The sequence below is a fragment of the Kogia breviceps genome, chromosome 3, assembly GCF_026419965.1.
Source record: "Kogia breviceps isolate mKogBre1 chromosome 3, mKogBre1 haplotype 1, whole genome shotgun sequence".
Lineage (NCBI taxonomy): Eukaryota > Metazoa > Chordata > Mammalia > Artiodactyla > Physeteridae > Kogia > Kogia breviceps.
The window spans coordinates 136209032-136226879 of record NC_081312.1 but is presented as its reverse complement, the minus strand read 5'-3'; the positions used below and the strand labels follow the sequence as shown (position 1 = coordinate 136226879).

Here is a 17848-nt window from a genome sequence, read left to right as displayed (position 1 = left end):
CATACATCTAAGCATAATTATGTCACATCTCCAGCAGGGTAATCAAATACCCTGTAATCAAATATACTAATATTCCTGCAGCAAATTTAGGCATAGGCACACTAAGTAGGATTAAGATTATAAATATCCTCAGGTCAGTTCAGGTCAGGTTTTGCCACCAAATGAGTTTTAGCACCAACCTAATGAAAACTAACCTCAGTTTTCAGAGTTTCTGAATTTTGGAATTAATGATATAGCCAAAACCAGCACTCAGTTTTCTTGGATCTTTCAACTACTCCAAAGTTATACCTTCCATACTGCTTTATATTTTGTTCTCCTTTAGATGTGAGACTATGTATCGCTCATTTATATCTCCCTACCACTTACTACAGACCTCAATTACTAAGATTAATTAGATGAGTAAATGGTATCATCTTGTTCTCCCAATAAGATATGTCCTTTGAGAGTAGAGGTTGGTATTAAGTTACCTTTAAATTCCTCTATTATAGGAGGCAGAGAATAAACAAATGCACATGCCAACTGACTACACCCACCCCAAAGGGGACTTTCACTTGGAAACCTACTGTGAATAAGAGGGGTAAGAGAGATGTTGCTTACCCTCTACCTACCTTTCTATCTAAACACACACTTAGGGCTTCCCTGGTGGCGCAGTGGTTAAGAATCCACCTGCCAATGCAGGGGACACGGGTTCGATCCCTGGTCCAGGAAGATCCCACATGCTGCGGAGCAACTAAGCCCGTGCGCCTCAACTACTGAGCCTGCACTCTAGAGCCCGTGAGCCACGACTACTGAAACCTGCATGCCTAGAGCCCATGCTCCACAACAAGAGAAGCCACCACAATGAGAAGCTTGCGCACCACAACGAAGAGTAGACCCCGCTCACTACAACTAGCGAAAGCCCACGCGCTGCAACTAGAGAAAGCCCGCGTGCAGGAACAAAGATCCAATGCAGCCCCCCAAAATTAATTAATTAAAAATTTTTAAAAATGGTCTATTTCACATGTTCAAAAAAAAAAAAAAAAGAAGCAGTACACTATTTCCCATCTTTCATTTGTGTAAAAGCTTTGGAGAAAAACATACACATCTTTTCTGTGCTTTCAGTACTGCTTAGCATTATTATAGTCACTTCAATAAAAATTAAATATTTCCACAATACAGAAAGTTTTATTTTTTTCTATTATGACAAAATAACTAAGCAGGGTCTGCAAAAAGGAAAGACAAAGTTTTAAGAAGTTCTTATAGTGTGTACTAGATTTTTGTTTGTTTTCCTAAAAACAAGATTAAATTTTTAAATTAAATTTTATTTTAATCAGAACAGTTTTGGGACTTCCCTGGTAGTCCAGTAGTAAAGAATCTGCCTTTCAGTGCAGGAGACGCAGGTTCGATCCGTGGTCGGGGAACTAAGATCCCACATGCCACAGGGCAACAGAGCCTGTGAGCCGCAAACTGCTCACCCCCACGCGCTTTGGAGCCTGCTCACCACAACTGGAGAGAGAACCCGCATGCCACAACTAGAGAGAAGCCTGTGCACCGCAACAAAGAGCCTGAGCACCGCAATGAAAGATCCCAAAGGCTGCAATGAAGATCCCGTGTGCCACAACTAAGACTCTACACAACCAAAAATACAAATTAAAAAAAAAAAAAAAGAAAGAACAGTTTTGGGGAAAATTCTGGTAGTCTTATTAGGCTAAAAGAACAATCAGGTCAGAGGTGCTATTGTTGTGCTGTCTGAAAATGACCCTTAAAACAAGGGAGCAGGGCTTCCCTGGTGGCACAGTGGTTCAGAGTCTGCCTGACAATGCAGGGGACACCAGTTCGTGCCCTGGTCCAGGAAGATCCCACATACCGCAGAGCAGCTAGGCCCGTGAGCCATGGCCGCTGAGCCTGCACGTCCGAAGCCTGTGCTCCTCAACGGGAGAGGCCACAACATTGAGAGGACCGCGTAATGCAAAAAAAACAAAACAGGGAGCATTATATAGGTGGTACATACCAGTTTTCCACTGTACTTTTGTCTTTTTTCATTTTAAAGATTTAAGTTTAAAATATAAAGATCAGGACTTCCCTGGTGGCGCAGTGGTTAAGAATCCACCTGCCAATACTGGGGATATGGGTTTGAGCCCTGGTCCAGGAAGATCCCACATGCCGCGGAGCAACTAAGCCCGTGCGCCACAACTACTGAGCCTGTGCTCTAGAGCCCGTGAGCCACAACTACTGACCCCACACGCTGCAACTACTGAAGCCCACGCACCTAGAGCCTGTGCTCTGCAACAAGAGAATCCACTCCAATGAGAAGCCCGTGCACCGCCATGAAGAGTAGCCCCTGCTCACCACAACTATAAAAAGCCCGCATGCAGCAACGAAGACCCAACACAGCCAAAAATAAAATATAAATAAATTTATAAAATAAAAAGATCACCTAGCAAGTTTCAATTGGAAAATGTAAGCAAAAGCAAATTAAATTTTAAAAATACTTTTCAGGAAAGTAGATTTGAAGAACTTGAATTACCATTGTGCACATAAGTAAGCCTCCTTTCTTCTCTCGTTACAATGTTGGATATCCATATATCATTGCTATGTATAAAAGCAATCCAGTCTGGATCAGCTGGGCATAATTTTGGATCCATCCGAATGTTGGGACAACTAGTCTCCACTAAATTAGGCCGTAAGGGTTGTTGCTAGAAAAGTAAACAACATTTAAAGGCAAATATCAGGCTGATACATATTTGTTTACCAGCGCCCTTCCTATAAAATGAATAATAATCCCAAGTACAATATCAACTATAATAACTGCTCTCCAGAAAAATGTACTTTCATATGCCTTAGCTTATAAGAAAGGACTCATTTTTTTCTATGAATTAATAAGCTAAGCATAACAGGAGCAGAAATAAAGATAAAATAAGAGCACTTCATAAATTCTGTTGTCCAAACCTGTTTAATCAGAGTAATTATTGTTTGTTACATGCTTTTATTAAACACTTATTTGACTATTTCACTTATTAAATATTTCTAATTAATTTTACCAGAATAAAATAATTTGCTCATAAAAATGTAATGAAAGCTAGAATCATCACAATTCTATCAGAAGAATAGTTCTGATATCACATTAAAACTGCCTAGAATAAAATCAAACATTTAAAACCATTTACTGAGATGAATCAAGCTTTTAGGGGAACCAAAGAGGGATTGTCCTGTGACATCATTACCTTCGAAAATCCACCTCAGCACTTACTCAAAAAATGGCACTGATGCCCTTTACTAATTCTTCCTACACAGCAAGTGTTTTTAGCATTTTAAAAATTGTATACTAATGTCACTGAAAAAAACTATTAACTCTTAAAATTAATACCCATATTTCTTTTCTTTACTACTAAAGTAGTGGTAAACAATTGGCGAAAAGATTTTTTTGTTTGTTTAATTACTTATCTGATTTGGACACAAATAACTTTAGGACCCCAAAACAGATTTATCAAGTAGTAACATCAACTTACAGTAAATCCTTGTGGCCCTCCATCTTTTACGTGATAAATTCCACTACCAGCTTGAAATAGAAATGTTCCACTTCCTTGGTGATAATCATAAGAAGCAATTCCAACCGTTCCGATGCGTTTTCTTTCTCTCAATAGTTCTTCTTCTCGAGAATACATTCCATAGTCCAGTGTTGCCTAATACAGAAAGAAAGTCTCACATTCCAGTCTTCTGAAAGGTGGCTTTTTGCTTTTAGCACTGAAATTCTAGCATCTCCAATATTATTGAGTTTACATTTTGAGTGATCCCAAAATTTGCCAGCAACTTTAAACAGATTTATTTCAGGAAGTCTCCTGAAAAACTTCTTGGTAAAGGGTCCCTAGACGATTACTGTATACATTAGAGAGCAAGAATTAAGTCTCATCACCTTGGCTTGGCATTCAATATCTTCTACAACTTAAATGTAATACAGCAGTTCTGCATGCACTTAAGAGCAGACTCTGAAGTCAAGCAGTTTGAATCTAGGCTTTGACTCTCATTAGACGTCTGACTTTGGGCAAGTAGTTTAATTTCTTCAAAAGTAATTTTTTCACTTTCAAAGTAGTAATAAATCATCTACTTCAGCTTTGTGAAGATTAACTTAGATAAAAATATGTAAAATGTTTAGCACAATGATTGGCACAGAGTAAAGTTCTCAAATATCAGCTGTCATTAGTACCTTTCCACTAATCCACTAATACTGCTTTAATAAAACCTTAGGTCAGGCTTGTCACACCAATGATGTAAAACCCAATATGCAGTGTTCTGCTCCTGGCCTTTGTTCCATCACGCCCCCCCCCAACCGGAGGCCATTTTTCTTTCTATCCATCCAAGTTTTACTGATATCCCAAAACCTTAGCCCTAATTCACCGTTGGCCAGGAAAGTTTCCTGATCCACTATGGTGTACATAGATCTCTTATTTGAAATTTATATGAGTTACTATCTCTTTTACTCATTTGGCTATGATTTTGTTTTTCACTTTTTTTCAGTATTTCTGACTAGAAATAGATTAAAAAAAAAAACTTGAGAGCAGAATCTGTCTGATTTTTGCTTTCCTACCTAAAGCATCTGTTAAAATCTCCCTCAAAGAATATGTGTAATCAATGATTGATGATGAAGAGGGACCTTCCCAAACTAAAAATATTATTTGACACATATATAAAATTTAAAAAATATATATATAAAGTTTAATAAGTGATAGTTTTAAAAATTTACATCCACATCTTCCCTCACTAAGAGCTCTTTATGATAAATAAGGGGATAAATAAAGGAATGGTAAATAAGGGAAACAGACATGGTTTCTGCTACCAAGGACTAATACTATTTTATGTTATGTTATATTATGTTATTTTATTTGGCCGTGCCATGGCTTGCGGAATCTTAGTTCCCTGACCGGGAATCAAACACTGGCCCCCCACAGTGGAAGTGCAGAGTCCTAACCACTAGACTGCCAGGGAACTCCCAAGAACTAATACTTTAAAAGTCGCCAAGTTCAGGGACTTCCCTGGTGGTCCAGTGGTTAAGAATCCACCTTCCAATGCAGGGGACGCAGGTTAGATCTCTGGTCAGGGAGCTAAGATCCACACGTGCCATTGGGCAACTAAGCCCGCATCCGTAGGTTGCAACAAAGACCCAGTGCAGCCAAAGTAAAAAAAAAATAAATTAATTAAAAAAAAAAAAAAAAGTAGCCAAGTTTATATATCCGGAAAAAACCATAATTCGAAAAGATACATGCACCCCAGTGTTTACTGCAGCACTATCTACAATAGCCAGGACATGGAAGCAACCTAAATGTCCATTTACAGAGGAATGGATAAAGAAGATGTGGTACATATACACAATGGAATATTACTCAGCCATAAAAAAGAATGAAATAATGCCATTTACAGCAACATGGATGGACCTAGAGATTGTTATACTGAGTGAAGTAAGTCAAAGGCAAATATCATATGGTATCGCTTATATGTGGAATCTAAAAAAACAAGGGGATACAAATGAACTTATCTACAAAACAGAAATAGAGTTACAGATGTAGAAAACAAACTTATGGTGACCAAGGGGTAAGGGGGGTGGGGAGGGATAAACTGGGAGATTGGGATTGACATATATACACTACTATATATAAAACAGATAACTAATAAGGACCTACTGTATAGCACAGTACTCTACTCAGTACTCTGTAATGGCCCCTATGGGAAAAGAATCTAAAAAAAAGTGGATATATGTATATGTATCACTTTGCTGTACACCTGAAACTAACACAACACTGTAAATCAACTATATGCTAACAAAAAATTTAAAAAATAAAAGTAGCCAAGTTCATTGGCAGAAATGTATGTCTCCAAAATTAAGCTAGCATACTGAAAGTAAACGTTGTTCAAGGATGCCAAATACATGTGTATACTTGCAAACTTAAAATAATGTCAAATGAAGTTAAAAATGAGACAACCTTGGAATCCTGCTAAAAATTTACCTAGTTTTTTAAATATTCATTGTATTACTTTTTTATTAATATTTAATTACATATATACATATATGTGTGTATATATACATGTGTGTATGTATGTGTTAGGCTCCAAAAGAAAAAACTAGAAAATCCAATGTTTTATTAATTCTAATCTTTTTGTTTTAAATATCTTTTAAGACTGTTTCCGTTGACACCAAGAGCAATTTTGAGTATATAATTATATTTTAATTTCTCCCTCTTATTCTCCCTGAATGTCATCAGACTTGATCCATACTTAATATGTCTCAGGTTTTTTTTTTTTTTGGCTGCTTTGGGTCTTTGTTGCTGCACAAGGGCTTTCTCTAGCTGCGGTGAGCAGGGGTTACTCTTTGTGGCAATGTACAGGCTTCTCATTGAGGTGGCTTCTCCTGTTGCAGAGCACAGGGTCTAGCCACGTGGGCTTCAGTAGTTGCAGCATGTGGGCTCAGTAGTTGCGGCTCACGGGCTTCAATAGTTGCGGTGCATGTGCTCAGTAGTTGTGGCCCATGGGTTTAGTTGCTCCATGGCATGCGCGATCTTCCCAGACCTGGGCTTGAACCTGTGTCCCCTGCATTGGCAGGCGGATTCTTAACCACTGTGCCACCAGAGAAGTCCCCTTAACATGTCTTACTGTTTAATAATCAGAACACAAGACATTTCAGAGCTAAGAAATTAACTTTCACAAGAGAACTCTGCATTTATAACTTTGTGATTATAAAATTTATTATTTGAAAGAGTATCAAGCAAGATGATAAAAAGAACCCTGAAAAAGATCTATTATGAGGAACAAGATTAGCTTTACCAGATATTAAAAAAATTAAAACATGAATAAACAAAATGAACAATGGTACAGAGTAGAAAATCCAAAATAGAAAGCTGAATATAGAAATTAATAAGAAAGAAGTGGTGGGTAAAAGATGAAATGTTAAAATCAGTGATTACTGATTTAAATTTTATCAGTTGGAATTACTGCATAGTCATATGCAAAAAGATAACACTGGATCCACTTCCCACATATTCCAAAAGGGTCAGAGATTTAAATGTTAAAAATGAAACCAACTTCCACTTCTAGCCAAGATGGAATAACAGGGAGCAGGTATGTTCTAGCATCTGAAGCAACTCAGAAATGGACAAAATATATGAAATCATGTTTTCAAGACACTGGACATCAGACAACAAAGGACATCAATCCCTGAGAAATGGGAACCAAATGAGGTGTGCCTTACAGTTGTCCCAGATGTTGGCACATGGAGGGGGAAGCCAATGGATCAAAGAAGAAATCACAGGAAATCAAAAAATACTTTGAGATAAAAGAAAACACAATATACCAAAACTTAAGGGATGCCAACAAAAGCAGTGCTCAGGAGGAAATTTATAACTATAAGTGCCTATATTAAAAAAGAGATCTCAAATCAATAACCTTCCACCTTAAGTGAGTTCCCTGGCGGTCCAGTGGTTAGGGATCTGTGCTTCCACTGCTAAGGGCCCAGGTTCTATCCCTAGTCAGGGAACTAAGATCCCGCAAGCCACGTGGCATAAAAAACAAACAAACAAAACCTTCCACCTTAAGATACTGGAATAAAAGAGCAAACTAAATCCAAAGCAAGCAGAAGTGAGGAAATAATACACATTAAATTGGAAATAAACAATAGAGAACAGAAAAATAATATAGCTCAACAAAACCAAAAATTGGTTCTTTAAAAAGATCAACAAATTTGACAGATTTAGCTAGAATGACCAAAAATACAAAAAGAAGAAGACTCAATTTACTAAAATCAAGAATGAAAGAGAGTTGCTACTAATTACCTTATGGGGTTAAAAAGGTTTACAAGGGAATAGTATGAATAAGTGAATAGCAACAAATTAGATAATGTAGATGAAATGGTTAAACCCAGAAACACACAAACCACCAAAATTGACTCAAGAAGAAGTAGGAAATCTGAATTGACCTATAATGAATAAAGAGATTTGAGTTAGTAATTGAAAAGCTTCCCACAAAGAAGTCCAGGACTAGATGGCTTTACTGATGCGTTCTACTAAATGTTTAAAGAATAATTAAGACCCATCCTTCTCAAACTCTTCTTAAAAAAAAGAAAAAGAACAGGAGCAAACACTTTCTAACATTTGATGAGGTCAGCATTACCCTGATACCAAAACCAGACAAAGACATAACAAGGAAATAAAACTACAGACCAATATCTCTTATGACTAAAGACACAAAAATCCTCAATAAAATACTGATAAACTTCCAATAAAGATGTAAAAAAAAAATATATATATATATATATATATAATTGGACAGTTAAATATGGTGCCCATATCTAACCTAAATAGAAGAGCATTTTTAGGAAAATTTAAATTTGACAAAATCAGCATTGTTGCAGAACTGCAATGTTTGCTCAAACCATGGAAAGAAAAAAAGAAAATTCACTCTGACAATTTTTCTTTGATAATTGGAATATTTACTCAATTTTTAACATATTTACTGGAACAATTAGGTTTAATCATCACACAAAAAAATACTGATGAACTGAATACAGAAGCGTATTAAAAGGATTATAAGTGACCAAGTGGGATTTATCCCAGGAATGCAAATTTGGTTCAACACATAAAAACCAACCAATGTAAACACCATATTAATACAATAATGGAAAAATGTGATCTTCTTAATAGACCCAGAAAAGTCATTTGACAAAAACCAACACCCTTTCATGCAAAAACCAACACCCTTTCATGATAAAAGCACTCAACAAACTAGAAATAATGGGGAACTAACTCAGTCTGATAAACAGCATCAATGAAAAACCCATAGCTAATATGATTCTTAATGGTGAAAACCTGAAAGTTTTCCCATCAAGATGAGGGGAAAAAAGGATGTCTGCTCTCCACTATCATCCAACATTGTACTAGCGGTTCTAGCCAGGGCAATTAGGTAAGGAAAGAAATGAAAAGCTTCTGGGTTGGAAAGGAAGAAGGAAAACCATCTCTATTTACAGATGACACATGATATATAGAAAACACTACAAAATCTACAAAAAATAATTAGAACTAATAAATGTGTTCAGCAAAGTTACAGGATACAAGACTGATATATGAATATCAATTGCAATATCAACTAGCAGTTGGAAAATGAAATTAAGAAAACTCCATTCAAAACTTCATCAAAAAGAATAAAATACTTAGAAATAAATTTAACCAAAGAAGTGTAAGACTTGTATACAGAACACTGTAAATTACTATTTAAAGAAATTTTTCAAAATCTAAATAAATGGAAAGACATCCCATGTCCACAGAATGAAGATAATAAAGATGGCAGTAGATCCCAAATTAATCTAGAGATTCATTAGAATGCCTATCAAAGTTCCAACTGCCTTCTTTCCAGATATGGATAAGCTGATGCTAATAAAATTCATATGGAATTTCAAGATAATCTTGAAAAAAACCCTCACATTTTCCAATTTCAAAAGTTAGTACAATGTAGCCACATTACTCAAAACAGCATGATACTGGCATATGAATAGATAAATAGGCCAGTGGAATAGAATTGAGAGTCCAGGAATAGATCCATACATTTATGGTCAACTGATTTTCAACAAAGGTGCTAAGACCACTCTAAGGGGAAAGAATAGCCTTTCAACAAATGGTGCTAGGACAACTGGATTCCACATGTAAAAGAATTAATTCAGACTCCTATCTCACACTATACACAAAAATTAACTCAAAATAGATCAAAGATCTAAATGTAAGGGCTAAAACTATAAGTCTTATATAATAAAACACAGATGGAAATCTGTGTGATATTGGATTAAGCAAGTTCCTTAAGTATATGACACCAAAGCACAAGCAATCAATGAAAAAATAGATCGACTGGACATCATCGAAGTTTAAAAACTTTGTGCGTCAAAGGACTTGTATTAGTTTCCTAGGGCTGTTGTTAACAAATTACCACAAACTTGGTGGCTGAAAACAAAAGACATTTACTCTCTCACAGTTCTGAAGGCGGAAGCCCAAAATTAAGGTGTCAGCAGGGCCAGACTTCCTCCAAAGGCTCTAGGGGAGAATACTTCCTTGCCTCTTCCAGCTTCTGGTGGCTCCAGGGATTCCTTGGCTTATGGCACTATAACTCTAATCTCTGCCTACTCTTCAATGGCTTTCACCTCCTGTATCAAATCTCCCTTTCCCTTCTAAGAACATCAATGATTGTATTTAGGGCCCACCCTAAATCCAGAATTATTTCATCTTAAGATACTTAATTACATCTGCAAAGACCCTATTTCTAAACAAGATCACATTCACAGACACCTTTAGGACTTGGACATATCCTTTTGGTGGTCCCTATTCAAATAACAGGACATTATCAAGAAAGTAAACAACAAAAACTGCAAACAACCTGGTTAACAAAGTGGGCAAAAGACCTGATTAGACATTTCTCCAAAGAAGATATACAAATGGGCAATAAGTATATGAAAAGATGCTCAATATCACTAATCATTAGGGAAAAGCAAATCGAACCACAATGAGATACTACCTCATACTCATTAGGATGGCTCCTATCAAAAAGCCAGAAAATATAAGTGTTGGCAAGGATGTGGAGAAATTGGAACTCTTGTGCACTGCTAGTGCGAATGTAAAATGGTGCATGGAAAACAGTATGGCAGTTCCTCAAAAATATAAAAATAGAATTATCATATGATCCAGCAATTCCACCTCTGAGTATATACCTAAAAGAATCGAAAGCAGGGACATGAAAAGATATTTGTATACCCATCTTCACAGGAGCATTATTTATAATAGCCAAAAGGTAGAAGCAATTCAAGTGTCTATTAATGGATGAATACACAAACAAGATGTTGTATATACATACAATAGAATATTATTTAGCATTCTGACATATGCTACAACATGGATAAACCTTAAGGACATTATGCTAAGTGAAATAAGCCAGTCACAAAAGGACAAATACTGTATGATTCTACTACTATGAGGCACCTGGAGTAGTCATACTCATAGGAACAGAAAGTAGAATGGTGGTTGCCAGGGGCTTGGCAGAGAGAATGGGAAGTTATTGTTTAATGAGTACAGTATTACAGTTTTGCAAGACAAAAAGAGTTCTGTGGATGGACGGTGGTGATGCTTGCGACAGTGTGAATGTACTTAATGCCACTGAGGTACCAATGTACACTAAAAAATGGTTAAGATGATACATTTTATATTATGTGTATTATGTCCACAATTTTTTTAAATGAAGGTATAAGAACTTCAGAGTAAGGTAAATGAATAGAAAAAAGGGGAAGTCACAAAAATGTCTTATCTCGATAAAGGAGAGATCAAAATATGTTTAAATGTATAGATTTAAATTAATGACTATAGTACTAAATACTTGCTAAAGGTAATTATGGCTGATTTTCTACTAATAAATTAATGGTTACTGCAATTAAAGAAAAAGATAAAATGACAACCCACAGAATAGGAGAAAAGAAAGTCCAGTATCTAGAATACATAAAGAACTCTTACAATTCAACATTAAAAAGACCCAATTTAAAATGGCAAAGGACTTGCACAGACCTTTTTTTTTTTTTTTTTTAGGCCTCCTCATGCAGCTTGCTGGACCTTAGTTCCCTGACCATGGATCGAACCCTGGCTCCCTGCAGTGGAAGTGCAAGGTCCTAATCACTGGATCACCAGGGAATTCCCCAGACATTTTTTTAAAAAAATTAATTATTTTATTTTATTTATTTATTTTTGGCTGCTTTGGGTCTTTGTTGCTGCATGCGGGCTTCCTTCTAGTTGCAGCAAGCTGGGGCTACCCTTCGTTGCGGTGCTCGGGCTTCTCATTGTTGTGGCCTCTCTTGTTGTGGAGCATGGGCTCTACGTGTGTGGGCTTCAGTAGTTGTGGCACGTGGGCTCAGTAGTTGTGGCCTGCGTGTTCTACAGCGCAGGCTCAGTAGTTGCGGCGCACAGGCTTAGCCGCTCCATGGAATGTGGGATCTTCCCAGACCAGGGCTTGAACCCGTGTCCCCTGCGTTGGCAGGCGGATTCTTAACCACTATGCCACCAGGGAGGCCCTCCCCAGACATTTCTTTAAAGAAGGTACACAAATGGCCCATAAACACATTAAAAAATGGTCAGCATTCCTGGTCATTAGGGAAGTGCAAATTAAATAACAATGAGATATCACTTCACATCCACTAGGATGGCTATAATCAAAATGATGGACAACAACAAGTGTTAGTGAGGATGTGGGAAATTAGAACCCTTATACATAGCTGGTGGGAATGTAAAATGATGCAGCTGCTGTGGAAAGCAATTCAGTAGTTCCTTAAAAATGTAAACACAGAGTTACCACATAACCCAGTAATTCCACTCCTAGATATATACCCAAGAGAATTGAAAACAAATCTACACAAAATCTTGCATTTGAATGTTAAAAGCAGCATTATTTATATAAGCTCGAAAGCTGAAACAACCCAACTTTATCCAGAAACTGATGGATAAATAAGACATAGTCTAGCCATACAATGGAATATTATTCAGTCATAAAAATAAACGAAGCATTATTACCTGCTATAGTTTGAATGAATCCAGAAAATACTGTGCTAAGATAAAGAAACCAGTCATGGAAGGCCCACATATTACACAATTCCATTTATATGAAATGTTCAGAATAGGCAAATCTATAGAGACTCAAAGTAGATTAGTGGTTGCCTTGGCCTGGGGGTAGAGAGGGTGAAAGGATGGGGAATGACTGCTAATGGGTTTCTTTTGCAGATGACAAAAAGTTCTAAAAATTAGATGGTGATGATGGTGACACAACCCTTTGTATACACACTTAAAAACCACTGAATTGTATACTTTGAATGAGTGAACTGTATGGTATTTGAATTATATCTCTACAAAGCCAGTAAAAGAATTTTTTTAATGTAAAAGCTTATTCCATGCTAACAGTAATCAAAAGAAAGCTAGAAGGACTGTATTAACATCAAAGTGAACTTCAGAGTAAAGAATATTGCTTGAAATAAAGAAGGTCATTTCAAACCAAGAAAGCAGTGGATTTATGAATAGGATATAACAATCCTATCCACTTATACCCCTAATAACATAGCTTCGAAATATATACTAAAGGAAGAACTAATAGAACTGCAATAAGAAACAGTCAAATCTACAGTTATGGTTGGAGATTTCAACGTTCTCTCTGTTTTTTTTTTTTTTTTTTTTTTTTTGCAGTACGCGGGCCTCTCACTGTTGTGGCCTCTCTTGTTGCGGAGCACAGGCTCCGGACACGCAGGCCCAGCGGCCATGGCTCACGGGCCCAGCCGCTCTACAGCATGTGGGATCTTCCCAGACCAGGGCATGAACCCGTGTCCCCTGCATCGGCAGGTGGACTCTCAATCACTGCACCACCAGGGAAGCCCTCAACATTCTCTCTGAATAACTTATAGAACAAATAGAAAATCAGTAAAGACATAGAAGACTTTAACAATACAATAAACCAATTTGATCTAATGGTCATTTATAGACCCAACAAAAACAGAACATATATTCTTTTCAAGTGAACACAGAATATGTACAAAGACGGACCACATTCAGGGCCATAAAACAAGACAAAAAATTGAAAAGATTTAAGTCATACAAAGTATGTTCCTGGATCACAGTGGAATTAAATTAGAAATCAAATTTCTGAAAAATATGCCAATATCTGAAAACTATATAGTACACTTCTAAATAACTTATGGGTTAAAGGGAAATAGGAAGTATTTTGAACTAAATGAAAATGGAAACACAACGTATCAAAACGTATGTGCTACAGCTAATGTGGTACTTAAAGGAAAATTTATAACATTAAGTGCCGATATAAGAAAAGAAGAAAGGTCTCAGACTAGTGACCTCAGCTACCACCTTATGAAACTAGAAAAAGGAGAACAAACAAAATCCAAAGTAAGCAGAAGAAAAGAATTAATAAAGTTTAGAGCATAAAATGATGAAATAGAAAAAAACAAAACGACAGAGAAAAATAAATGAAACCAAACTGATAAACCCTTAGCCAGACTGATCAGGATAAAAAAAGGCTGGAAGTGGAGAAGACACAAATTACACAAAATATTAGGAATAAGAGAGGGACATCACCAAAGATTCTTACAGACATTGAGAAGATTAGAGAATATTATGAAACTTATGCCAATAAATTTGATTACTTAGATGAAATGGAAACATTTCTTAATAGACACAAACAACCAAAGTTTTCTCAAAAAGAAATACATAATATGAACAGCACTACATCTAAGGAAGAAAGTGAACTTGTAGTTAAAAACCTTTCCACAAAGAAAATTACAGGTCCAGATGGCTTCACTGGTGAATTCTACCAAACAAATTCTAGAAAATTAAAAAAAAGAAATAACTCCCAACTTATTCTGTGGCTAGCATAACACTATTACCAAAATCAGACAAATTACAAGAAAAGAACACTATAGACCAATATTCCTCATGAACACAGATACAAAAAAATCTAAACAAAATATTAGCAAATTGACTCCAACAATTTTTTTTTTTTTTTTTTTTTTTGCGGTACGCAGGCCTCTCCCGTTGCGGACCACAGGCTCCGGACGTGCAGGCTCAGCAGCCATGGCTCACGGGCCCAGCCACTCCGTGGCATGGGGGATCTTCCCAGACCGGGGCACGAACCCGTGTCCCCTGCATCGGCAGGTGGACTCTCAACCACTGCGCCACCAGGGAAGCCCCCAACAATATTTAAAAGGATAATAAATTAGAACCAAGTGGGCTTTATCCCAGGAATGCAAGATTGGTTTAACACTCAACAATCAAGTGATGTTTTGTTTTACCATATTGACAAATTAAAAAAGAAAAACCCTGTTCACAGCAGCACTATTTACAATAGCCAAGACATAGAAGCAACCTCAATGTCCATTAACAGATGAATGGATAAAGAAGATATAATATATATACATCACAGAATGGAATACCACTCAGCCATAAAAAAAGAATGAAATAATGCCACTTGCAGCAACATGAATGGACTGAAAGATGATCACACTAGTGAAGTACAGAGAAAGACAAATATCATATGATATCACTTATACATGGAATATAAAAAAAAATGATACAAATGAGCTTATTTACAAAACAGAAACAGACTCACAGACATAGAAAACAAACTTATGGTTACCAAAGGGGAAAGGTGGGGGAGGGATAAATTAGGAGTTCGGGATTAGCAGATACAAACTATTATATATAAAATAGATAAACAACAAGGTCCTGCTGTATAGCACAGGGAATTATATTCAGTATCTTGTAATAAACTCTAAAGGAAAAGAATCTAAAAAGAATATATATATATATATATCACTGCTGTACACCAGAAACTAACACAACATTGTAAATCAACTTCAATTTTAAAAAAAAAGTGAGAAAGCACTTAGAAAGTTAAAAAAAATATACTAGCAATGATCAACCAGAAATTGAAATTAGAAAGCAAAGCCATTTAAAATAAAATAAAGAAATATGAAATACTTAGAGATAAATCTTATGAAGGACTGTGCAAGACTGGTACATTGGTTGCCTGTACCACTGAATGGGTGGGTAGGGGAGAATACAAACCAGTACAAGGAAACTTTTGAGGGTAATGACAGAGGTAAGGGTTTCACAGGTACACCATATGTACATCCAAATCTATCAAATTGTACACTTTAATATCTGCAACTTTTTATATGCCAATTATACCTCAATAAAGCTTTAAAAAATGAAACCATATAAGAAACCATATAAAGCACTGGATGAAAACATGGGTAAATTTTTCTATAACTTGGGTGTAGAAAAACTGTCCTGTGACAGAAGACACAAATTCTTGAAGTAATACCAAAAAGATGGATAAATTTTATTACACAAAAATCTTCCACATGGCGTGCACACACCATAAAGAAAGTAAAAATACAAATTACAACTTCAGGAAAATATCCAAAACTGTACCACAAAGGGTTAATATCTCCACTATAAAAGGCTCCTAAAAATGAAGAAAAAGACCAATCACTCCACAGAATAATGGGTTAGAGATAAAAGATGATCAACTTTGCCAATAAAAGAAAAGCAAATTAAACTACACTGGGATACCATTTCTATCTATCAGATTGGCAAAAAATCCAAATGTCTGACCACATACTGTGTTGGAGAGTCTCTGAGAAAACAGGCACACTTCTACCTTACTGATGGAAATTCAAAATGGCACAGCTCCTATGGAAGAAAATTTGATAATATCTAGCAAAATTACAAAACCATATACAGTTTGGTCCAGTGATTTCAGTTCTAAGAATCTAGCTTAAAGATACACTGGCAAAAATGTAAAAAGCCCAAGCCATTTTATTGCACTACTATCTGTAATACAAAGATTGAAAATAACTAAAATGTCCATCAAGAGGGAACTGGTTGAACATGATTTGTCTGTACGACACAACACAGATGTAAAAAGAAATAAAGATTATGGACTGGGTTGAGGAAGGGGGTTCGGGGCCGGAGATGCGTAGCCTGGCAGGCCTCGGTGCACTGTTGCAGAAGAACGATGGCGGCATGTACTAGGGTCCGTCCAGCATCTCGGGGCCCATCCCCCCAGACCCTATGCTCTGTCCTGACTACTACCAGCAGCCGGCCTCAGCCCAAGGGCGCCTTGAGGGAAGTGCGATCAAGTTGGGCCTGCTGACTCCGGACCCTGACCTAGACGCCACCCCTCCCTGCGGCCCCCGCATTGGTCCCAGAGCCCGAGAAATCCTGGAGCGTAGCCGTAGCCGGCGCGGTGTGGGTGGCGTGCTGCTGCAGCTCGGGGGGGCCTCTCCCAAGAGTACGTTCTGGACAGAAGGGACGAGGCGAGTCTGAAGTCAAAGCTGAGATCAAAAGCAGCTGCTTCTCCTTCCCTGAGTAAGGCTCAGGCTTTACCTCTCTGTTAGTTTCCCCGACTATAAAAGTCCTCTTTTCTTCCTCGCAGGAGAGGACTAGATGAGGTATCCCCCAGAAAACCCATAGCTCAGCTTCATGAACTCATGCATCAATGAAAGGTTGTTTCTTGAGTGTCTACTGTGTGCCAGGCCCTATAGGTGCTAGGAAAACAAGGTTGGAGAAGAGCATCATCGAATCAAGATGAGAGACAATAAACAAGTGAAGTGGTGAATACGATATGCAAGATGATTAATGGTATACTTTGCAATAAAAAATGTAGAAAATTGGGCTTCCCTGGTGGCGCAGTGGTTGAGAGTCCGCCTGCCGATGCAGCGGACACGGGTTCGTGCCCCGGTCCGGGAAGATCCCACATGCCGTGGAGCGGCTGGGCCCGTGAGCCATGGCCGCTGAGCCTGCGCGTCCGGAGCCTGTGCTCCGCAGCGGGAGAGGCCACAACAGTGAGAGGCCCGCGTACCGCAAAAAAAAAAAAAAAAAAAAAAAAAAAAAAGTAGAAAATCAAAAAAAAAGATTATGTATACAGTTGTCCCTCAGAATCTGTGGGGGATTGGTTCTAGGACACCCCCCATCCCGTGGATACCAAAATCTGTGGATGCTCAAGTCCCTCAGACTATAAAATGGCTTAGTACAGCAGGCCCTCTGCAACCAAGGATGCTGAACCTGTGGATATGGAGGACTGACTATATATTCTTACAGAGTGATTTGAAGGATACATTGCTATTTGAAAATTGCAAGGTGGAGAAAATGTATACTGTATGTTACTATTTATCTAATGGGGGATAGGAGTATCTATGTAGTCACTTATATTTTTTAAAAAAGAAGGCTAAGCCATTTAAAAACACAAAGATTATCTAGAAGGAGAGGGGGAGAAATAGGGTAGAGGAGATGGGGAGCTTCTCTGA

At 37.4% G+C, this 17848-nt stretch overlaps 1 protein-coding gene across 3 annotated transcripts in view; it reads right to left on the bottom strand.

Annotated features, from left to right (window-relative positions):
• Positions 1-17848, bottom strand: part of DPP8 (dipeptidyl peptidase 8) — a 62908-nt gene that overhangs the window by 30663 nt on the left and 14397 nt on the right. For all 3 annotated transcript variants that reach the window (XM_059057716.2, XM_067029626.1, XM_059057715.2), the window contains exons 5-6: positions 3489-3662; positions 2507-2675 (exon numbers count right to left, since the gene is read on the bottom strand). In XM_059057716.2, coding sequence (XP_058913699.1) covers positions 2507-2675; positions 3489-3662 — 343 coding nt within the window. The remainder of the gene's footprint in view (positions 1-2506; positions 2676-3488; positions 3663-17848) is intronic.